Here is a 24,676-nt window from a genome sequence, read left to right on the forward strand (position 1 = left end):
AACTGCATACGGTGATAAAGCTATGAATCGTACAAGCGTGTTCAAGTGGTGTCACGAGTTTAAAAATGGTCGTACATCTGTGCATGATGATCAGAGTGTACCGTTAGTTAGTTCCATTTTATATAATGCAACATTTCACAACCTAGTTAGCCAGTAAAACTTAATATTATTTTGTATCCAATGTTCCGGAACTAAATTATCGGCGGACCTAATTGGCACGCGTATGAATATTTTATTGTAACCCTTTGTAGCAGCCCAACTATGTGACCAATTTCACCTCGCGCGCTATGTCCGTAAGTAAAATTTATATTTTTGTATTATTAAATTAGCTCTTTGATGCCAAACATAAAAAATGAATGTAACGTAAAGTAAAGTTGTAAATAGTAACGTAACTTACCCTTGAAGATCTTTTATTTGCTTGATTGAAATGGATACAAGTTGTGGCGTTGTCCTTCTGACGAGCACGTTGTCGTGATAAGTTTTTTGTCTCATTAAATGGCTAATACCGTCGCGAATTTGTTTTAGGCGAGCTCACGTATTATTTGAGTAGATGGCTACCACTTTCATAACTTCTACTCTTCTTCTAGTAATTACAGACTAGAAATAACCCTTCTTAGACTACAGCTTTAATGTCTTGTGCCAAGACGCCGACGCCCGGGTTGTGTGTCTAGATATTGCGAAGGGAAGTAAAATCTTAAAGTTTTATAAAGTAAAATATCGTAGGCATAATTCCATAGAACATTGGATATTTTAGGCCCACCTATCAGATATACATTTTTAGTTCGTGTACTCTAATTGGCAGCAACGTGGCAAGGCATACATTTAATTTACCAACTAAAAGTGGTGCTTGTAAGTTTCATTAATTAAATTGAACTTATAAGTAAACTTTGCAATTCGAGTATTTATTACTACGACCTCAGAAGTCACCACCCCCATGTGTTATCGTCATTCGGTACAAGAGGAGCAGAAGACCAACAATTTATTGTGACTGAAATTCTGGAAAAAAAAATCGAAAATGTGCTCCATAACGAATGCAAATTGACTGTGGATGAACTTTCTGCGATATTTCCGCAAATATCCAGATCACGAAACCATCACAGAAACCCTCGGATATCGGAAAATGTCTACGAGGTGGGTCCCAAACAGATGACAGACCAACACAAGTTGAATCAGGCAAGAGTTTTTGAGACAACTAAAAACTCCATAGAGATAAATTTCTCCACTTCATCCTTTGCAATGATGCAGTTTTTACCTTATTATAAACCTCAACCGGAGTTTTTCCCCTCCAAACGAGATAACGGATGAAACCGTGTATTTCACACTCAGGGGGGGGGGGAGATTGGATTGACTTTTACACGAAACGTTTTCAACGCGCATCAACAGTTCTCAATGTACTGATCTGGTAGTTGTGGAGTGGAGGAATCAGGCTACACTGATGTGTAGCCAACATGTCAAGGCTGCGAGAGCCTCAGTATATTCGCTTTCAGGATATACCTTATAATATATCAGTTCTTATAGTTTAAATAAAAAAAGGGAATAAACTTTCTTGGCCTCTTTTGGATACAAGCAATTAATTTCTTTACATTTATATCTTACACATACTATACATTGCCATAACTTCTTTCTTGGTATACATGACATGTTTTCCATGGATCACGGACAAATAACTGTAATCATTGTATGATACATTACTATGAAATGAAACAATGGAGACAAAACATGTGAAGTTATTATTATTAGTAACTATTACTATTAACTACAATACAAAACTCTATTCTTTGCAATACAGGTCAGGGATTATGTAGCTCTTGTACTTCTTCCTTGTACGGAGACCAGTGACGAGTGTAGAGCTCTCCGGGAAAGCTGTCTGACCACCAAACAGATTGTCTGTTTCTGTAACATCACAGAATTGCACTTAAGTTGTATTGTTGTTGTAAATAATAAAGTAAAATAAATTGGAAACATCAAAGAGGTTCTTTTTTCAACCCTTTTCATTAAAGATAAGACAACACATTGTGACACTGCTCATCTAATCCGTACAATCGTTGACATAACAGGCTCCTCATCCCCTTTTCAACCCTGTTTTAGCACAGCAATGTGATTTCTATTTGTTTATCCACTGAAGGAGACATTACACGGGAAGGAGTTCCAGGACAGTGACGGAGTCAAAAGATTTGTTGGAAATCATCAAACACGAAGACAGAAAGTTCTTTGCAGCTGATATAAAAAAACTAATAACCTGTTAGAAAGTACATAAATACAGGTGGAAATTATGCTAAAAAGTAGGAAAAGTCCTATATTGTAAAAATCAATGGTGTTTTCCAGATTTGTTTTTCCATTTCTGAATGCTCCTTATAAGTTTAGTTGAACAACATTTTCTAATTCCATTTATAGGGTCACATTTTCTAAATTTTTTGTGAGATGTCAGTGGAAAAATTATTTTTAACTTAACGTTTTTAGTAGTTTTCCTTCAAGAGTGTAAATTATTTACTTAATCAACAACCAAAATTAACTTAATAATTTAAAAATAAAATGAAATTTGTAATAATTAAGTAAAAGCTTAATTTTATCTATTAATACCTTGGTGTTTTACTTATATCCATCTAAAATATGTTTAGATATAAGAGTTCAAACTCGGTATTAAAAGATGTTGTTAATGAGAGTACCTACATATATGAAATCGATATATTTGTTGTTGACCACATCAAGATAAAATATTATATAAAAATTGATAGGTGTCTTGTCTGTGTATTACTCAATTACGTAAAACCTACTGGACGGAGTGTACTCAAATTTTACATGTACGTTCTTAGGATCCCTGGTTAACATATAAGCCTATTCCTAAATAAAAAATCCCTTCGGGCTATGCCACTCTTAAAACTTCCTTTTTGGCTTAATAAGATAATAAATGTGTTTTTGTAATCAAGTGTTCTCGGTAAACATTATAATGTAACAACACACGCATATGCTTAATTAATTTAAGTACCATTTTAAATTTCTTTACGTTTATGGCATTGAAAGCATATGGTAAGCTTAAAAGTAACAAATCTTCTTATTTTGATCTTCTCTGCAATCATTGATGAGCACAGAGATAATAAAATAGGAAGTTTTAGTAAATATATACTTTAAATGTTAGCAAATATTAAGTATGCAGTGCTTGACCATTAGCGAAATGCAGATATCTAAGACAAAGTTAAGTAGGAATCCTCACAGTGGTGGCTCTCTACATACTTGAAACCATAAAGCATGTAGATGAAATAAACCGTATAAGAAACCATGATCTACACCACTATAACACTCGTCATGGCTCCAAGCTGGTCCTTCCAGTACATCGAACTACTCTCTGGGAAGAAAAAACCTTCTTATGCAGGCTGTAAACTGAGGAACCACCTACCGGACTGCCTGAGAGACCTGACTGGCAATAAGCTGCACCAGGAGCTGAAGAAGTGGCTGATCAAAAGACCGGTCTACTCACTAAAAGAATTCTTTGAAAATACTGAAAAATAACATGTACTTTTATGTATTTTTGACACCATTGTAATTCTTAACGAATTTGCAATAAAGAAAATTGTATTGTATTGTAGTTACTAACATACATTTGCTAAAGATTTAAAGACTGTTATAGAACACATCTTAATTGTTTTTTGATTGAAATAGGCATTGTAGACAAACTAAACTATGGCACTAGAAATACCTTGGACTGGAATAAACTACAACAGCCATAGGTATACAATTTTTGAGTGAAATAGACTGGTCAGACCTGTCTGACTTACATAAATTACATAGAGCCCTATTATTTATTACATCATGAGTGTGTGTGTTAACTGAAAAGCTATAAACTTTGACTTTATGATTCCTTCACACTGGCCTAAAACAGTTTAAACTTTTACTGAAATTGTTTATCATGAAACATTGGAGAGAAATTCGAGTTACTTCACAGTACTTATAAAAAAATCTTTTACTCTCTGACTTAAGAGCCCAAAAATACCGAGTGCCCTAAATTCTGAAGTGTTTAGAATGTCATAAAAAATGAATATGCCCACAATGTTTCCGTTTTTGGTAAGAAATTACAGGATGCATTAAGAAAGCAATGCAAATCTTCTAAGGAAAATAGATTTATTCATCCGATTGGTACAAACGGTTAAAGTTCTTCAAAATAGTTTCCTCCTACATAAATACACCTGTGGAGATGATTCTGCCACACCTGGAAAGCACCCTGGAACCCTCGACTGGAATGCCTTCAGGAACCTTCCAACGTGAGCTTGGATGTTCTCCACTGACTCCCAGTGTTTTCTCATCAGCTCTCTCAGTTAGGGCGGGAGGAGCTATAAGGAGGCTAGGACACCACAGGAGTCTTCTTCTGGGTCAGGTAGTTGGTAATGCGGCTGGAGGCATTGTCATGGTGGAGTTCGAAGACGTCTTTGATTTCAGGCCTGAGGCCAGTCATCCTTCGTTTCAGTCTCTTGAGCTTCTCCAGGTAAAATGCTGCGTTGACAGCTTGTCCTTGTGGTACAAATTCAAAAAGGACGATTCCTCAGATGTGACTACAGCGAACTCACCAAGGTGCAAACACTCATCAAAGAGGACCAAGGAAGTGCTGACATCTAGTAGAAAACGCCAGAACTGCTTGTGGTACGTGCGGTTGTCATAGAAATGCTTCTTGCGCAATATTACGGCAGACAACAGAATAAAACAGGACCAATATAACGATGCATAATATTACACAAGTAGCACACTTTTACGTAATCACTATGAATGTAATATTACATCCAAAACTGTGAAAGGTTTGCATGAAATTGAGTTTTTTGCTATAATTTTATATGTTTATTCATTTTGGCTGTCTTCAAAAGCACACAATTTTTCGCTACCTGATGGTTACATTCATTCACGCACACTTATCTCTGTTAAAATGTGTACTCACCAGGATGGAAGCGTAAGGGTTCGTGCTGGACATGCAGATTTTCTGGGAGTTCCATTGTCCTCATCTTATCTAGGGGAGTGGTTGTTGATATCGGTGTAGCATAGAAGTTCTTTAAGGCACCTGGTAAATAACAGTTGTATAGTTAGATGTCTGACTTTGACATTGATTTAGTAACACATGAAATACAACAAAAAATTATGTCAATTGAAAACACTTTAGGTACACATTTATAAGTGATACTCAGAGCTGGTAGAGCATAGAAGTTCTTTATTTATAATTTGTAAATAACAAGTTGAGTAAAAAGGGGCAACATTATAATACTTCTTAAACCTCTAAAAGTGTTAAACATTTTTAAAGAACATCCCTCCACTTCATCTTTATTTAAAAAAAAAAAAACAAGTTGGTAACGGAAATCAACATAAGCGTTTGTTGTATGTACAAACGCTGTATGTTGTTTGTTGTGTGCGTTTGTACATGTTTTCTCTTAATTTCCGCCTTACTTAGGTTACAAAATATTTCACTTTGCCAACAAGAATGACTAATCAATGCAGACGTACCTCTTTTCTGAACAGTCTTTAATCTCATAGTTCTTATTTATACTACTTTATTGTTTCTAAATAATGATTTTTATGTATAAGGCTGGCGAATGTAAAACAACAAAATGTTCGAACTACTCGTCAACTAACGCATGCAAAACTGATCAGTCATTGAGAAAACAATAATGAACACAAATAGATAATATTCTTTATTAATACATTCTTAAAGAGCAGTTTTGCGTCAAAATTAACATGAAAAAAAGTTTCACATCACGAAACATTGCTGGTAGCAAGTCAAGAATAAATCAGGAACAAAAGAAAATCATCAAAGGAGTAGAATGGACATTCTTTAAGCCCCAACTGCCGAGCCGCTGTCTCAGGTGTTGGAAATCTGTCCCATTCACTCCTGCTGGAAGATTTTATCCTTGCATATGTTACAGTTTCCAGTATGTTAAAATTCACGATAGTTAGTTGAGCTCCTCTGTACGTAAACCTGATATTCAGAGAAATACAGGAAAATAGACTGTTGGCGAATACTATATTGATCAATCACAAAATAAAACTGAAGATAGCCTTGAAATATTACATCTCAAAGCACTAATCTAAAAGTCATGTCTCCCCAGGAGAAGGGGAGGCCAGCTTTGAACCAGTCTCTCCAGTCAAAGCAGGCAGGGGGTGGCACACCCTTATGTTGAGGCTAGCAAGAATCTCTGGGGTTAGGGAACGAACCACGCCAACTCCAACAGTCATCTCCCACAGTAGACTAGACCATCGAATTACCCTTGCATCCCAGATTTTTTACATTTCTTGTTAGTGATATGCCGCTATTGGACATCCATAAGGTTGCCCAGATTTAAGTGACATACGTTTTTGCTGGGCCCAGTGGTAGGTTCAACTGGAAGGTATAAACCAGCCAGAAGTGAATCCTCCTGGGTGCACCGGCCCCTTTTTGGGCCACCTATTTTGTAATTTTTATTTCAGATTGATTCTGTTCCCGAACAACAATTTGCCTTCCATCCTTTAAGGTTACCAATTATCAAATTCACATGTAAAATTTAATAGCCTATTTAAAAATGAAGATCAAACCAAGTTGCTAAATGAGAAACTACAGTTTAAACCATTTTTTTGTGTTTATCTCCTTCTTAAAAGGAGGTATAAAAACATCTGACTACAGCTGCACTGAGGATGAATTAAGAACTGTAACATTATCCTTGTCTTCTGTCATTTTTTTTGTGTATTGCTGTCTTTACACTTATTTTTTAACAACTTTGATAAAGCTGTTGCATGTATGGATGTAAGCTCCAATGGCTTAATAATACTAATAAAGTGAAATAGTGTTTGAGGAATTTTTTTTAAAATTTTTGCCCATTTAACCATAACAAATAATATTTTAACACGCAGTGTAGCTTACAATATGCACTCACCCACAGTAGTAATTTGGTACAGCAGGGAGTTTGGCACCGAATGCTTGAACGCCTTGAAGCAGTCATTGAGTATAGTGAATCTGGACTGGGGGTCTCTGCTGATGGAGGTTGAGTCGTCGACGTTCGGCCCCAAAGTCCTGCTGCAGATCTCCTCACATCTTTCGAGAGCATCATGCGGCGGCGAATAGTCTTGCAGCGGTCTCAGAAACCTGCAATTTAACAGTAATAATGGAAATGAAACAAAAAACTTTCATTTAACCCTCTTCTGGCAATCGCCTTGGCCCCCCTGGCGCTAACGTCCAATCACCACAGATCACCATCAACTGCTTTATCATTGCTCTCTGCTTTGTGCTGCCACCACACGGCAGCTTTTGGAACTGCTAATGGAAATATCTATTGACAGTACTGTTGTCTTTGTTCATTGCTTATTTTGATGCCTAGTGATGACTATCTAGGAATAATACATGAAACGTTTTTTCAATTTCTTCATTGACAAGTGATTTAGCAGTTGTTTTTGATCGAAACGCTATTTTATGGAATTACTAGCCCTGTTTGTAACTTCCTGTGGCTACTGTTTTACTAACATATTGTTGTTACTTTTACAGGTGTTTCTGTACAAGAAATATAGTTTTAATTTAATTTTCTTGTACAAATGAGTATTCAATTAGATTTAGTTTGCCTTATAGGCTTAATAATTTTCAAATATAACCATATCATAGAGGATTAATTAACATTTACAATGATGTATAATATATAATAGTTTTGTTCGAACGGAATTGTTAAAATAATAAAAAACATGTGTGTTTTCTCACAATTGAGCGGCTGAATCAATTCAGCCTGTTAGCACCTGAGGTGTGTCAAGGTAATTCGACTGCGAAAGGGTTAAACAGGCACAGTTAGTAGCACACGCCCCTTTCTTATAATTAGCTTGTAGGTTCAATAATGCTAATAAGTTAGAAGGAGCCACTACCAAAAATAGTGCTTTTCTGGAACATGGTTTTAAAAAGTTACAAACCAATCTTTTTACATTCAACCTAAAATTTTTCCCTAGGGTTCACATCTGGCTGGTTTATACTTTCCAGTTGAACCCACAGTGGGTACAACAAAAACCTTTGTGACACTTAAATCTGGGCAACCTTATGGATGTCCAGGAATGGCATATCACTAACCGCAAATATTGAGATTCTGGGGTGCAAGGGTAATTCAATAGGTCTAGTCTACTGCAATGGTTGACATTTGGAATTGGTAGGGTTTGTTCCCTAAGAGTCAAAGGGTTAAGGGTATGCCACCTTCTACCTACTTTGACTGGAGAGGCTGGTTCAGAACTGGCTTCCTCTTCTTCCGAGGGGACATGACTGAGATTAATGCCCCAAATTCTTCCTCATGGATCTTGAGAGGAGGTGGCCCCTACCTCAAACCTTACCTATCCAGAATATCCTGTCACTCCGGAAGCAGTGCAAAAGTCCTTTTAGGACTATGTGCAATTTTCTAAGCTTCTTGTCCTTAGAGAACAAAAACCCTAAAAGTTTATTTACCACTATATCTCAATTTTAAAGTAAATGTAAATTCTAATTTTTCCTTTATAATATATGTTATTTTTGTCTTAAACCTTTCAAACTACGAAAGCAGAAAAAATAATATTAATAACTTTTACAATTATAATTCATGTTGCAAACAATTATTAATTCTTATATACAACTTAGAAAATATTAAATTTATATGAGTATTCTTTTTAACTTTCTTGAAAAGGAATCAAAACTTTATTTATAAAAATTATATTTTGTGATTTGGATATAATCTTAAAAATATTACCCCATTTAGATATGCAACATCCTGTATGGACAATTTTTTAATATTTACATACGAAACAATATTTCAACTTAAACTTATCCAATACCTATTTCAGCTACAATTTCTATTTTAGATTGTGCAACCTAACCAATAACTCTAGATATGAGGGTCGTTAATATAAAAACAAAATTGCTGTAAGAATGACACCAATTAATTAAATCGTCTCTTTCTAACAATAAACACTGCCTGCTGTGTTTTTCAAAGAAATATCCATTTTCTTTGAGCAATCTTCACAACGTAGTTCTTTTAAACTCAGGAAGATCTTGATCTTCTTTTATGTTTTTATAAACTGCACCGAGTTAGAGCTGGAGAAATTGCTGGAGAAAAAAGAATGAATTATTTTCTGAATACAGAAAACAACAAACCCATCGTCGCATTTCACTTTTCTACTGGTTTTGTATTGTATTTTACGTGGTATTTTTCTTGACACAACGATATTCCCAATGGTTTCTTCTTTTTAAAATTTATAAAATGTATAAACTGAGCGCACCCTGGTTAAAGTTACTTCACTATTTTTTTCCCCCCCCAAAACAACAAAATTTCCCTCAGGAAAAGATTTTTGAAAGTATTGAAAAACATTCAACACGGTTTTACGGTTGCCACTTTTTACACCATTACATACAAACTACAGTCGACACACAAGAAAAAGTGTTAAAATATTTTACACTATATAATTAGGACATAAACACAATAAACTTAAAAAATATTACACTGAGTCCTGTACGCAAGCTTAGCCCTACACAAAGCACGTCACAAAGATCGCCACTCCCACCAAACTTATGAATACAGTACTTATGATTTTGACTTTGTTTATAAGCTTGTCTTATTGGCAGCCATATGTTATTGTTGTGATTAGGCTGAGGAATTCTAATAACATATATATAAAGTCATGCCGTCTCAGATAAGATAACAGATTCTTTCCTGTCCAGCCTTTACCCTGCTCAGAACCATGACATCTTGCAATGTTAGTTTAAAGTACTTAGAGTAAATCAGCGGATAAAATTGTAATGTAAATAGAAATACATGGTATTTGTAAGTGCAAAAGCTACAACCTTTTTACTGTTACTGCAATAAAAATTGTCTCTTAAACAAAATCATACTATTTTAATGTTTCGGTATTTAAACATAAATTCAGTGTGAACTAATTTATATATTGTTTCACAACAAATTATAAGTTATAAGTTCCTTTCACAACTGTATTTTTATAAACTACTAGCTGTTTCCCGCGGCTTCGCACGCTTTTCGTAAGCGTTACCCGTGTATGTGCACTTCTGGCTCAAGTAAATTATATTTCCAACGCCGATGTAGAGTTTGCTTTGTTGCCATCAAGAAAATCTGTATAGCCATTGTACACGTACATGTGTTTTATTATAAAGTGGTCTAACACTCAAGCTTTTAGTTCAACCAGAAATTTATCTTCAAGACAAATATACATCATAACTTAGCGCCTTCAAATAGTGTTTGGCTATTAAATATTCGTAACTGTCTCGTAATTGCAGTTTATAATGTGCAGGCGCTTTGAAAACTATTATCTTTGGCAACGCCACCTGGAGTGGAGGCGAGTTACATCAATAGACATAGCATAGAAACCTTCTTCGTGGAAAAATACATATACATATAAATTTTCGTAATGATCGGTCAAATAGTTTACGATTCCATACAGGACAAACACACAAACATTCATTTTTATATATATAGATTTTGTAGTTATACAAAAATCACAGATAAATAAAACACAAATGAACATGAGCTAAGGTACAAAAGGTAGGTAGGGTACAGTAAAATCTATTTAAGCGCCTTCACGCAGGTCGCAAGGACAGTTGACGCAACCCTCACGACACTAGGCATGATGTTCCCAGTAAAAGTAGGAACATGAGTATGTCCCATTAGACCAGTACTGCCAGGTAAACGTGGAATTGACTATAGATGTAGTCCTGCCTCTGCACCACTAGTACAAACAGGCCTGTATTTAGGCACATGCTATTCTGTGTTCACGCAAAGGGTAAAAGCTCGTAAAATGTATGCAAAGCCTTTAAATAATTATAATACGTTATGTTATATTATTTATGAATCATACAGTTACGTTAAGGCTATTGTAATATTGAGGGCATCATACCATAACGTACGTAGATTTGTGTATATCAACCAATGTTGTTCTAGAGAGAATATGCCACTGCTACACTGCCTACTGCTCTACACCTACTTCGGATAAAAAAGTATAGAAAACCCAGTTTTAACTACCAACTAACTACCTAAGCTACAATTAAATAATTTAAATTCAGCTTGTTTATCTTTGGGTTTAGACATAAAAAGCAATTATTTTACTAACAAAAACTTCTACAACATAAAATGATACTGGTTTTTGGTGCTTTTCAACCAAACTTGAACTATAAAAATTTGTATTTCAGAAATTTGTGATCCGATTATTTTAAAAGATAGTTTAAAGTGAATATTTTTGAATATGTACTTTTAGAATTACACGAATAATTTATATAATTTACCATAATTCTTGATCAAGCGACAGAAGATTTCAGCATTATGGAGTTCTTAAAGTCATTATCTTGGGCGTGTAATTTTGTAAACCTCTATTCAAAACTTTAACTCTTATTTTAACAGTGGTTTCATTAAACAGATTTTGTTGAATCCTGCAAAACACCCGAACCAGACTGTTGAAAGCGACGTTTCAACAATCATGTGGGGCTCACTCGCACCCAAGACTGCAAGAAGAAGCCGTAATAACACTGTTGCTTTAATACATTTGACCCTACCCAGCAGGGATCACTTCTGGCTGATTTATACCTTCCAGTCGAACCTACCACTGGGCACAGCAAAAGCCGATGTGTCACTTAAATCTGGGCAGCCCTATGGATATCCAGGAGTGGCACATCACTAATCGCAAATGTCGAGATTCTGGGGTGCAAGGGCAATTCAATAGGTCTAGTCTACTGCGGGAGATGACTGTTGGAGTTGGTGGGATCGTTCCCTAACCTCAGAGGTTCTTGCTAGCCTCAACAAGGGTGTGCCACCTCCTGCCTGCTTTGACTGGAGAGGCTGGTTCAGAGCTGGCCTCCCCTTCTTCCGGGAGAACATGATTTTGAGATTAGTGCCCTAAATTCTTCCTCATGGATCTCGATAGGAGGCGGTCCCTACTCCTTAACCTTACCCATCCAGAATATCCTGTCAATCCGGAAGCATGTCAAAGGTCCTTATAGGACTAGATGCAATTTATAATCTTCTAGTCCTCAGAGAACAAAAAAACATTTGACCAATTATCATAAAGGCTTTGGAGCAGCAATGGCAGGTTTAAAAATTAACTGCTTACTAAGAAGCCATTTAAAAATATTTACATTTGATCTCTTTGTATGGCAGTGCTCCGCTTGAATTAGACAAAACAAACAGTTTTAAGTTTTGATGAAGTAATTGACGATTTCATCCTTTGTCAGGCTAGATGAAAATCTTAAGTAAGCTAAAGTTAATTTTTTTATTTCAAAGAGAAAAGGTTTTTTTATATATATATATTTTACTGTAATTATTGTTATTGCTGTTTATAATTTTACGTAAATAAATAGGCCTAATTAAAATATCCTAATTTTTATTTCCGTGTCTAATTATGCAAATGAGGTGTAAATTAATGTATGTGTTACTGTACAGGGCAGACTCTTGGATGATGGATGGGTTTGGGTGGGAAGAAATGGGGTGGGGGGTGGGGGAAATGAACAACTAATGGCACAGAGCATGGCTGTATTAAATGTTCATTTTGAGGTCTAAGAATACCAAATAGACCTTGATTTCAAGAAATAAGTCTTCAAATTATTGATTATTTTTTAATTTTTACAACTTGAGTTTCAGCGATTTGTCTCTCACGTGTTTCTATTATTATTAGCTGACTCGGATTTCCACTATTTCCTCTCATGTTTCTCTGTTATTATTTGAAAGATGAGTGAGTTTGAGGTTACAACATGTCAACACCGTTGTACCAATGATGTCACGGTGGAGTTAGAACACTTTTTATACATAAAAAAGTTTTTTTCAAGAGATCATTCAGTAATTATAATGCTAAATGAATACAGTATGATAACAATTAAGTTTGGGATTTAGGGTGCTATGCCCTGAAACAGGATTGGGCTTGAACATGTAAAGATGACTTTCATAAGTACAGAAAAAGTACCAACCTTTTTGGTCACTCTATATAAAATTACAGTACATCATTTAAAGTGAGAAGTGTAGGAATGTTGTAATCAGGCCCAAATAAAAACGGATGAATATAAACAAGTAACACTTTTACATTATGTACATGAGTTATAGTTTTAGGGGTTAACAAGTTTTATTAATGTATGACTTAATGAAATTATATATTTTTATAGAAAACAACACATTTTATAAATATTTTTCCTAATAACATTAAACATTTTTATAAATAAAAATGTACCGTACTCATTTATGATTTAAGGAAATTATATATTTTAATTAAACTTAATTTAAGAAAATAAAAGCATGTCAATTCCTGAAACTCATGTATTTTCTGTAAAAATTTAACATGTTTATTTTCAGCTGTTTTTATTCAGGCCCGATAACAATATACCTGAATTTCATATTTTAACAAGCTGCAATTTTACATAGCGGTAAAAATTTGTTCCAAGAGCAATGAATTTAACGTTAAAAAATATTGTTCAAACCCAAAATCGTTTGCACAATCATAATAGTTTGCAAACGATGAGCCATCTTGGTGTTGTAATTTTTTAAACCAACAGCGAAGTGAATTTGTTCAACTATACAATAGATTGTAATAAATATTATACAAAGTATGAATAATGACGTCCTCATAATGATGGACGAGTACCAAACATTAGCTCCGTGCTCTCCGAAATCAATTGTTTAACTTTTGGTATGTTGGCACTTGTAAACTACAGCCTCACTTTCTTTTCTTGTCTGGACACAACAAAATAACAAGTATCATGTAGCATGATCAGAATAGGCATGTTATGTGGTTTTTGCAGTATTTTCAAAATATTTCTTAACATTTTATTGATGAAGCGAATCGTATGATTTTTGACAATAAATAATTTAGTTAAAATAATGTTTATCTTTTGAACATATATTTTACTACCAGTAGAAGTAAAATAATAATAAACTAACTAATAAATACATTATTAAAATTAACTAAGGACCAATCGCACATGACGCTTAAAAGCAAGATCAAATTTTGTATTCTTCCTTGAAATTTGCTGGAGAAATCATTTAAAGGTATCTTTACCAATAACAAAGCTGAAAATTTTGAAAAAAATAGTATTTCATAAATGTAACCAAAAGCAAAAATAAAAAAAGACCTAATCATTTGAGGCAAATTTTAATCCATGCCAGTGAGTGCATTGCACGAAAATAACGCTGATTTTCATTTTAAATCATTTCAAAGTTGCCTAGCATAGGTACTTCATTAGAACTTACATGATCATACTTTAATGATTTAACATTCATGTCTATTTAAACATTTTGCTAAAATATCGCTAAACCACATGTTAGGTGTCGACAAGAATTTAGACTATAATATAATAAAACAACTGTTTTTGAAGGTTTTAAACGTGTTGTCAACAACACAAACTTCAAATCTGGATGTGGTTTTACAGTGGCGTGCGTAGAAAATTATTTTGGATAGGAACTGGCATACTGGGTGGTTTAGGATGTATAAAATATCATAAAAAAAAAATAGAAGCTGGGGAATATTATATAGCTTTAAGACCTCATAAATGTGTTCTAGGTTGAAACAAACAACTTAGTGCAATCTCAATATTTTGAGGGGCTAAAGCCTCCCATATATATGCCCATGTACTCATAACGAACAGTGGACAGTGAGTTCGATACTCAGTATTTGCTTAGTCTTGCAAATTGTAGAGGATTTTCTTCTCTACTCGTCCCCTAAACAGGGGCATGTCGATGGATCCGCTGAGTGGTAGGACACACATGCTGTGCTGCAATCCGCTGATTGGTAGAAGACACAACCTTGTGCTGCAATCTGCTGAACGGTAGAAGACACACCTTGTGCTGCAATCTGCTGAGCGGTAGAAGACACACTTTGTGCTGCAATCCGTTGATTGGTAGGACACATACGCTGTGTTGTAATCCACTGATTGGTAGAAGACCCACTTTGTGATGCAATCCGTTGATTGGTAGAACACATACGCTGTGTTGTAATCCACTGATTGGTAGAAGACACACCTTGTGCTGCAATCCGCTGATTGGTAGGAGACATATGCTGTGTTGTAATCCACTGATTGGTAGAAGACACACTTTGTGCTGCAATCCGCTGAGTGGTAGGAGACATATGCTGTGTTGTAATCCACTGATTGGTAGAAGACACACTTTGTGCTGCAATCCGCTGAGTGGTAGGAGACATATGCTGTGTTGCAATCCAGCTGATTGGTAGAAGACACACCTTGTGCTGCAATCCACTGATTGGTAGAAGACACACCATCTGCTGAAATCTGCTGAACGGTAGGAGACACACCTTGTGCTGCAATCTGCTGAGCGGTAGGACACACACACACACACACACGCTGTGTTGCAATCCGCTGATTGGTAGAAGACACACCTTGTGCTGCAATCCGCTGAGCGGTAGGACACATACGCTGTGTTGCAATCCAATGATTGGTAGAAGACACACCTTGTGCTGCAATCCGCTGAGCGGTAGGACACACACACACTGTGTTGCAATATCCACTGATTGGTAGAAGACACACCTTGTGATGCAATCCGCTGAGTGGTAGGACACACACGCTGTATTGCAATCCGCTGATTGGTAGGACAAGTAGGACACACACTGATGCTGCAATCCGCTCCAATGGTCAAAAGACCAATTACAACGTGTTACAGTTTTACATAGTTTCTCAAGATGACTAATACTTATAAACACAAAGGGCCAAGCCAAACATGCAACGGAATTTAAAACTTAAAAAAAAAACTTAAGGTATGAGAAGGGACAAGCCAAACATGCAATTGGACTTTAAACTAATTGGTGCTTAAGTCCTAGCTCAAGCACCAAGCCAAACATGCAGGGAACAATACAGCCACCACTATGCAACAATAACAATAAATAAAGCTATATGATTTACAATAAATATAACTATACTAGTAAAGGTAAATAAAATCTACATAATTGTAATAAATATTAACAGTATTAGAGTAACAAAATAGAATCTATAGAATTCGTAACAAATTTTAACAACGATAACAAATACATAACAATAATTTATAATAAATATTGAGGATCATGATAAGTAAATAGAATTAGGAAAAAACTAATGAACATGCACCATATGTTATACTAATAACTACAGTTTTGATTGCCGAATACAGATTCAATGCAGTGCCTTCCAGTCCAACAACTTCTTTTTGAAGGCCTCCTCACCTGTACAAAACAGATCAATGTCGTCCGGCATGCTGTTGGCCAGCAGCTGGAGGCAAGGAAAAGTGCAGTGTGTTGCAATCCGCTGATTGGTAGAAGACACACCTTGTGCTGCAATCTGCTGAACGGTAGGAGACACACCTTGTGCTGCAATCCGCTGAGCAGTAGGACACACAGACCTTGTTGCAATCCCATGACTGGTAGAAGACACACTGATGCAATCCGCTGATTGGTAGGACACACAGACTGTGTTGCAATCCGCTGATTGGTAGAAGACACACCTTGTGCTGCAATCCGCTGAGCGGTAGGACACATACGCTGTGTTGCAATCCAATGATTGGTAGAAGACACACCTTGTGATGCAATCCGCTGAGTGGTAGGACACACACGCTGTATTGCAATCCACTAAGCTGTATGAGGCACAATCTACAATCTACACGTTGTGCTACAATCTACTGAGAAGTATCATTTGCCACTGGGTAAGCGTGTTAAAATAGTTGGCGAATAGTTTTTTACCAATTCCAGAGTTAATTAAATCAAACAGTGGTATACCATAGAGGTTGTAGGGGTTACAATCCCCCTTCCACCATAAGGTTCTTGGGTCTCAAAATATAATAAAAAAGAAAAATATTTTAGAAAAAATTAATCTACTCTCTAGCCAACAAATAGTTAGCAACTAGTTAATTTATATTAGACATAGCTCGACATCATTGATTTTCATCCATTGTCAAAATGCACAGACTCCTATTAAGACCTCCACCTCCATTTGAAAATCCTGGTGTTTTCTGAATTATGAGATTTTTCTCCGGACTGTGTTCGAATATTTGTAGGGCTCAAACTAACGGGACTCAGAACTGTATATGCTAATTTGCCTCATAAAACATTCATAGGCTATGTTATTTTACTGAATATCATGCACTGTTCAGACCTGAGCCGATGACTATGGCTAAACGAACTATAGCTAACAAAATATCTGAATGGAGTAAGTAAAATTATCTATCTCCAACCTTTCTTACATTCACTTACCCCCTGGCAGCAATCCCGGTTACGACGGATTCTACTTTCTTCCCTGGCTTTATTGGATTCAGCCAAAACTTCTTCTTCCGGTCTCCACGATAGTGTGCATTGCGAGTTTGAATTATGAGAGGCTGCTGCAAAAAAATAAAAGCTGTGAAATGTTGATCTGGTTTATCTCATAAAAATAGTATTTACAGTGTTTTATTTCTTTATACCATAGAGTGTTGTCCAATTAATAGCTTTCCTTAATTAACACTCATTTAAATGGAAAGTAGACCACTCGGTTATTACTATAAGCATGACCTATAACAAGCACTATAAAGAATTTTAACGTGGTAAAATTTTATTTTATCTTTCCATAATAAAATTAAAGACTAATTTGATCATTTGTTTAGGTCTTTTTTTTGACACGCTCAGTATTATATTTATGAGAGAGAAGAGTACTAGTGGAACCAGAACAAAAGAGCTGATTTTAATTGCATGCACACGTAATTAGTGAATAAGTGGGATATATGCTTTTTACGAACAGCAAATTACATTCCTTCAGTGTTACAAGGACTGAATTTGATTTTTGGATTAAATGCTATTGATATTATAGTGGATGCCATTCAGAATGCTTAACACACAGATTGTGGCAAACAGTGGTAACTTCTATCAATCTTGCCTTACCTCAGTTCAGTACATAACTCATGCTGCAGCGAAGGGGTTAATAAGAAATACTTAACTAGAAATATCAAAATCAAATGCATATATTGCAGCGAAGAGACGTGCTCGATTCTACCTCACTTGATCTCCAGTCAGTACATGTCTCATGCCATAGTGAAGAGATTATTAACACTTACTTAACTACATATATAAAAACATGCATTAAATGTATAGCAGCGAAGAGACGTGCTCGATTCTACCTCAACCGATCTCAAGTCAGTACACACATCTCATGCCACAGTAAAGAGGTTAATAATACTTACTTAACTACAGATATAAAAACTTAATGCATGTATTGCAGCGAAGAGACGTGCTCAATTCTACCTCAATTGATCTCAAGTCAATACACACGTCTCATGCCACAGTAAAGAGGTTAATAATACTTACCTAATTAGAGATATCACAACTTAATGCATTTATTGCTGTGAAGAGACATGCTCAATTCTACCTCACCTGATCTCAAGTCAGTACATGTCTCATGGCACAGTGAAGAGATTATTAACACTTACAGATGCAAGCATTGTCTCTTTTTTATCGAAGAAACATTCTTAGAAAATTATTACATTAGAGACATCCAGATTCTGCCTCACCTGATCTCCAGTCGGTTCATGCCTCATGTCACAGTGAAGAGATTACTGACACTACTTAAAATAGAGATATAAAAAAAACTTAATGCATATTGCAGTGAAGAGATTATTGGCACTTACTTAAGTGTGCAAACAATGTTTCCTTTTAATTGAAGAAACCTTCTTTGATACTTATTACAATAGAGACATCCAGATTCTACCTCACCTGATCTCCAGTTGGTACAAATCTCATTCCACCGTAAAGAGGTTAATGACATGCAGAGCTATGTTACAACCTACTTCAATAAATAATATAAAAATATTTAAAATTATTACAAATAAAGACTGTTATCAATAGTTATTCCTTAGTAAAATAACTCTACTTCACACACTTCCACAGATGGCCCACCTCACCACCGCCTAGATAGTTAGGTTAGATACAGTTCGAGGACTTTAGCTGTGCACGTGTCCTTGAGTGTGTGGTGATAGGCGGGAGGGGTGGCGGGGTAGCATTATGCGCTGCGTCCCGAAAACATTTCCTGTGACTCATGGGTAAAACCCTCCTTTCAGGAATCGTATTGGCCCGAATAACTCATCGCACTCGCTAAAATCAGTCTGTTTTGTAAAAGTGCTGATTGTGGTGGAATTAAATAATAGGAGAAAACCAAATAATAGGAATAATAGGACTTATCCTTGTTTTTTCAGTTGTTATAGTGCTGTCTAACGTGTTTTTTAAAATAACGTATTTGTCAATTTTATCTGTAAATCAAAATTGTGAGTTTAAAGTCATTAAAGAGATTGTTGCGCCTTCATCTCAGCGGCTAGCACGTAAACGCAACCTGCCACACAGATAGCGTTTGTTTGTTGAGAGGGTAGTATCTGGGCCCTACGAGCACAGCTAAATTCCTCTAACTGTAAGCATCTGCTGGAATGAACATGGAGAGGAAACACCCTCCACCTTCTAGTAAGGTATGTTCATGGAGTGTAAACACTATCAACCTTCTAGTAGGGTATTTTCATGGAGTGGAAACACTATCCACCTTCTAGTAAGGTATGTTCATGGAGTGGAAATATTCTCAACCTTCTATTAAGGTATGTTCATGAAGTGGATACGTTATTCACCTCCTAGTAAGCTATGTTCATGGAGTAGAAACTTTCTCCACCTTCTATTACCGTATTTTCATGGAGTGGAAAAACTATTCACCTTCTAGTAAGGTATGTTCATGAGTGGATACATTATTCACCTTCTAGTAAGCTATGTTCATGGAGTGGAAACACTCTTCACCTTCTAGTACTGAAGTGGACACATTATTCACCTCCTAGTAAGCTATCTTCATGGAGTAGAAATATTTTCCACCTTCTATTACAGTATTTTCATGGAGTGGAAACACTATTCACCTTCCAGTAAGGTATGTTCACGGAGCAGAAACATTCTCCACCTTCTAGTAGAGTATATTTACAGAGTAGTCAGAATAGATGTCAATTTCTGTATGGAGGGATCATAAAATCACTCCCTTGAAACTCTTGACCTCCTATAGCTGTTGTATTACAACAGGACTCCGTTTGTTTAAAAACTTCATAACATTCTACATCCTAGGCTTGTGTATTGTGACTAAATATAATGAAACCTGACAAGATTTCTGAGAGTACACACGCATCCTAATTTTAACACTTTTTTTACGAAGTGAGGTACAGAATAATTATTATGGACTTGTTTTTTTTTCTGAAATAAAATGTATGTAAATATGTATAACCTCAAAATAAGTGCTAGAAGAAAAGCAAGAAATATTGTGAAAAACCCATAATGAATGATTAATGAAGTTTATGTTTATTATGAAGTAAACGATTTACCTCTAAAAAAACCGATTTTTCAAATACTAAAGTATTAAAATAAGAGCAATTAAAGGGAAAAAGTAACCTGATAAACTAACTAGGTTCTAAATGTTTCTAACTATAAACCATTATGTGTGCTCTCTGATGAAATATGTACTGTATTTACAGAGAGATCTTAAAATTATGTATTTTTGACCTTGAATTACATTGACTGTACTTCCACAAAATTATTATATCATATTAGGTAATCAATAAATATTATTAAATTGTATTTATATACTTACTTTTGACAACACATGCTTTATGAGGGCTGCCATGACAGTTATTGCTTCACACCACGTGATCAATATTGACCAATAGGATGCGCCAAGGCTCTGCGCTTGTTGTGCTATCCATCCGCCATTTTACAGTCGCCATTGAAAGGTGAAAATCGTACTGTGTCATAGTGAAATAAATCTATGTTTTCTGTGATTTAAGTTCTTTTCATTCTGTGTCTAGTGTGAAAGTGGATACATAAGAAGATGGATAAACTATGACGCATCAGAGTCATCAAACAAACGGAGCCAGTTTAGAGGATTGTCACACAAACTTCTTTGCTCTGGTAGGCTAAGTTATTCTTTACGATAGCCTAGTTCTCGATCTTGGTGTAATTTTCTCTTATTACTGTTAAGAGTAACTAATTTATCGGCGTTTTTTCAATATAAATCGCATTGCCTATAAAAATACCATGTATTTTGTTACTTATATTCAGTATAGTTCTTTGCAACATAAACTAAAGTGTCTGGTTTCTTCGGACTACATTTGTAGAAAGTGTCACGCTTGGCATATTACTTCTAGAGTTCTCATCCCTATTCTCTATTCTACAAATGATTTCTAGAGTTTTCTTCGTTAGTAATTTACAAAACTGGTTTATTTTATCAGTATTTACTCGAAAAATGGGGTTGATTGCCTGTGGCAAGATAAGAGGGCAAAGTCAAAGCAGTCTTCTTAGTGATCCCACAACCCTTACCAGAGTTTTTATTTTTTTTTTTATTTTGAGACAGATATTTTAAGAATTCAGAGTTAAAGATACATGAAAAACCAGAACAGAACAATTATCAAAAAATGAAATTATTGAATTACTTGACAGTTCATAATGATCCCAGACTAGTTTTAGGTATAATTGAGGTATTTTACCTTGTAGTTTCAAGTATTATCTTTAGTCTGCTTATGAGGTTAGTCTTTGATATTTCAGTTTTAATATATGCTAATAAATAATTCTTAATTTAGCTATTTATAGATGGTGAGTACATAATTTATCAAAAAAGAAATATGAAATAGCCTACAGAAATTTTGTGAAAGGCTTGTGATCAATATAAATAACACAGAACAATTATGTCTGGATTTTTCAGTTCAAGGTAAGTGTAAGCTGAAACAAACATCAGAAAAATATTCATGGATATTTGACAGAATTAACAGTGGCAGGAATATAACTTGCTTTTACTTAGGTCTCGAATATAAGAGTTTTGGATATCAGTAATTTTTAAAGTTCTGATACATTTCTTTTCTGTCAATGTATGTAACCTATTTGACTTACAAGAAAAATAGTTTTAATGCATTAATGTCAAAATTTATCCAGGATATTTCAGGATTTGATGTGATGAAAAACTTATTCTATTTAGACTAAATTGGGTTGTTTAACACAATAAAAATTTAAAATAAATATGAGCTACTTTTAAATTTTAATATTATATTTAGATCTACGAATTACCTAGTATAGTGGTAATTCTCAGCAATGATTGGGTGAACTTTGAATTTCATATTTGAGTTTGATGATCAGACAGTTGGCTTACTTATTTAGAAAGTAAGATACTTGAGCTTAACTTAAATGTTGGAAAGCCTTTGTTCATGTTACTCTTCAATAAGATGTTCATTGTCTAATGCTGTGCCACATCTTATCTCATCCAACCCGAAGCGGTTCGAGGCACTCTTGTGATCTGAGCTTGAGGGTAGGGTACGATAAGCGAACCCGGTTTTTTATATCGAAATCGGCAAACGATATTACTTAATCATAACCATTGATATAATCAATCGATACTGTTAATTATATTGAACAATTAACTTAAAATAATCTATATCAACAGCTGTAAAACACTTTCAAATAATACATGTAAGGTAATATTTCAATTTTACATAAGTAACATTTGATTATTAAAAATGGCAGCCAATTATAGAAAACTACACGACATTGCTTTGAAAAATGATGACATGTTTTACGTGGCTTGAACATCTTGGACTCGTACCGAAAAATCCATTATGTGAAATTTGTGGGAAAGAAACAACTGTAACTGTGAGAGGAGCAAATACGGTCGTCTTCAGTTTTCCTAATTTTGGTTATAATAATTTGTTTCATCACTGTAAATAGGCTATTAAATTCATATTTTAATTTAAAACGTATGATTGTTATTGAGGACTATAGATACTTTTATATCGATTAATAGTCTAGGATTTGAGATGCGAATATTAGGTACAGATGATTACATCTTCGATATAAAAAACCGGGTCCACTTATCGTACCCTACCCGAGCTTGATTTTTAAGTACTGTTTTGAGCGATCTTTTGTGCCAGCAATGTGAGTTGCTACCGAAGGTGAACTGAATCCCGCACTGTTCACCTTAATGATCCGCGTGAGAAAGTGACCATCAATCACCAATTGGGCAGAGTACATGATTTTTATATTGATTCTATTATAATCATCAGTTTACATAATATTCGTATATCGAATACGAGACTATCAATCGATATCAACCTCTCTTTAGTCATAATAACAATCACGTTTGAAATTAAAACAAGTTAATGTACACAGTGACTATTTCATAAATAAAAAAGGAACCATAACAATTATAACAGGCATAACAAACATTTAGAGTAGAATATAGGAAAATTGCAGAACTACTTGTATGTTTTCTGTTGATCTATCAATGATTAACCGCTTTCAAGAAGTGGTTGAAAGTATTATCGAGTTAAAAGTAGGCTCGAGAAAACCGTACCTCTGTTCCGTACAAATACTCACAGAGATGATCTGTAAACATGTCCGCTGGTATGCCAATTTCTAAACTTCGTTCACGGCTCTCCACAAGCTTTCTAGAAGTATCAGCACAAGTTGTCAGGTTTAAAAAATATTCACTATGGTAAACAGTAAAATGCCCAAAACCGCATTCACTCAAACCAAAATATGGTTTCCATATGTATTGTGACTATTGTTCACATAATTGGTTTTTCGGCCCAGGACAAACATCTTGAAGCCAATAAAACATGTTTTATAATTTTTTTTAAAACATTTAATTAAGTATTCTTAGAAAGACTTCAGTCGTTGATGAAAAAGTCAAATTAATTAATCAGTGTCAGTAAGCTACGCCGATCGTTATAATTAAGTAAAGTAATATTATCTGCCATTATCGATATAAGAAACCAGAGACACATTGTACTCTACTCCACAAATGGCTGTAGTCATTACTGTGGGCTTCGCGTACTTTTGGCAGAAAAAGAAAAATATCCCTGAAGGTAGTAACTGAATACTAGCTCAGGCCTTTTTAGCAGTAGTTTCTCAATGGGTACTACACCAATTACATCTATATAATGTAAGAATAGATTTACAATTTTGTTCTGTTATATAGGCTATGCATTATAGGCTAGCCTTCATGCACAGGACTACTTTTACTGTCCTATTTGCCAGTGATAATCCGTGGACTCTGAACATTCTTATCACTCGGCAATGTCAACAATGGCTTTCCAGCACTTAAATTTTATGTTTATCACTTGTTAAGGGCTGGCTGATCATCGTACTGAAGTATGGAGAAAATATAAGTTGACCCTATAACTGCTAAGAATTACCTTATTTTCATCTGTTTTAATTCAAATTGTGTATGGACTTTGAAAATGTATTTTAGAGATAGGTGAATACTTATTTCTCTTTGAAGTGAACAATACTCTATGGAATGAATCATATGAAGAATTAAAGAATAAGCGTTAATTTCCAATGACCTTAAGTCAATCTACAGGCAACTTCGGTAGGCTAGTTAGATTAGGAGAGTACCTAATAACCTCGCTTAGAATGTATTTATTATTCAAATATCTGCTTCAACCTGATTATTTATTGACCTGATTATATTAATTTTAATATAATAACGCAGACCATCAGTTGTTGTACCTGTTATTACTTGAACGACCTGCTATATATCAAAGTACTTCACTTTTGTTCAAATTGATCAGAAACTGAATAAACTATTAATATGATATAGATATATATATATATATATATATATATATATATATATATATTAATCTGTATAAGTGGCAATAGCCTAATTTAATTTCAATAAACATTGAATCACAAAAAGTACTTACTCCACCGGGACTCGAACCCGGATCTCTCACTTGCCGGG

At 35.0% G+C, this 24,676-nt stretch overlaps 3 protein-coding genes across 6 annotated transcripts in view; 2 read left to right on the forward strand and 1 right to left on the reverse strand.

The window, feature by feature from the left end:
• LOC124367317 (transmembrane protein 17-like) overlaps window positions 1-1,915 on the forward strand; it is a 33,531-nt gene extending 31,616 nt beyond the window's left edge. For both annotated transcript variants that reach the window (XM_046824047.1, XM_046824046.1), the window contains exon 5: window positions 1,790-1,915. The gene's annotated coding sequence lies outside the window, so the exon portion shown is untranslated. The remainder of the gene's footprint in view (window positions 1-1,789) is intronic.
• LOC124367316 (39S ribosomal protein L50, mitochondrial) lies at window positions 1,712-20,647 on the reverse strand. Its single transcript, XM_046824045.1, has 5 exons — window positions 20,537-20,647; window positions 17,158-17,282; window positions 6,882-7,090; window positions 4,922-5,041; window positions 1,712-1,893 (listed from the first exon to the last, which is right to left on the reverse strand). Exons 1-5 carry the CDS (start codon window positions 20,567-20,569, stop codon window positions 1,772-1,774), a joined length of 609 nt encoding a protein of 202 aa, XP_046680001.1. The 5' UTR covers window positions 20,570-20,647; the 3' UTR covers window positions 1,712-1,771.
• Window positions 20,648-20,722: 75 nt separating this feature from the next.
• The window catches only part of LOC124367315 (mediator of RNA polymerase II transcription subunit 13), a 132,414-nt gene continuing 128,460 nt past the window's right edge, over window positions 20,723-24,676 (forward strand). For all 3 annotated transcript variants that reach the window (XM_046824042.1, XM_046824043.1, XM_046824044.1), the window contains exon 1: window positions 20,723-20,853. In XM_046824042.1, the coding sequence (XP_046679998.1) occupies window positions 20,785-20,853 (69 nt within the window). In that variant the 5' untranslated portion in view covers window positions 20,723-20,784. The remainder of the gene's footprint in view (window positions 20,854-24,676) is intronic.

This window comes from Homalodisca vitripennis, chromosome 8 (genome assembly GCF_021130785.1).
Source record: "Homalodisca vitripennis isolate AUS2020 chromosome 8, UT_GWSS_2.1, whole genome shotgun sequence".
NCBI classification, from domain to species: domain Eukaryota; kingdom Metazoa; phylum Arthropoda; class Insecta; order Hemiptera; family Cicadellidae; genus Homalodisca; species Homalodisca vitripennis.

Coding starts and splice junctions, on each gene's coding strand:
- LOC124367316 (XM_046824045.1), bottom strand. CDS start 20,569: ATGGCAGCCCTCATAAAGCATGTGTTGTCAAAA. Junction 7,091..17,157: donor ACCGGGATTGCTGCCAGGGG/GTAAGTGAATGT, acceptor GTTAAATTGCAG/GTTTCTGAGACCGCTGCAAG. Junction 5,042..6,881: donor GTACCAAATTACTACTGTGG/GTGAGTGCATAT, acceptor GTTATTTACCAG/GTGCCTTAAAGAACTTCTAT.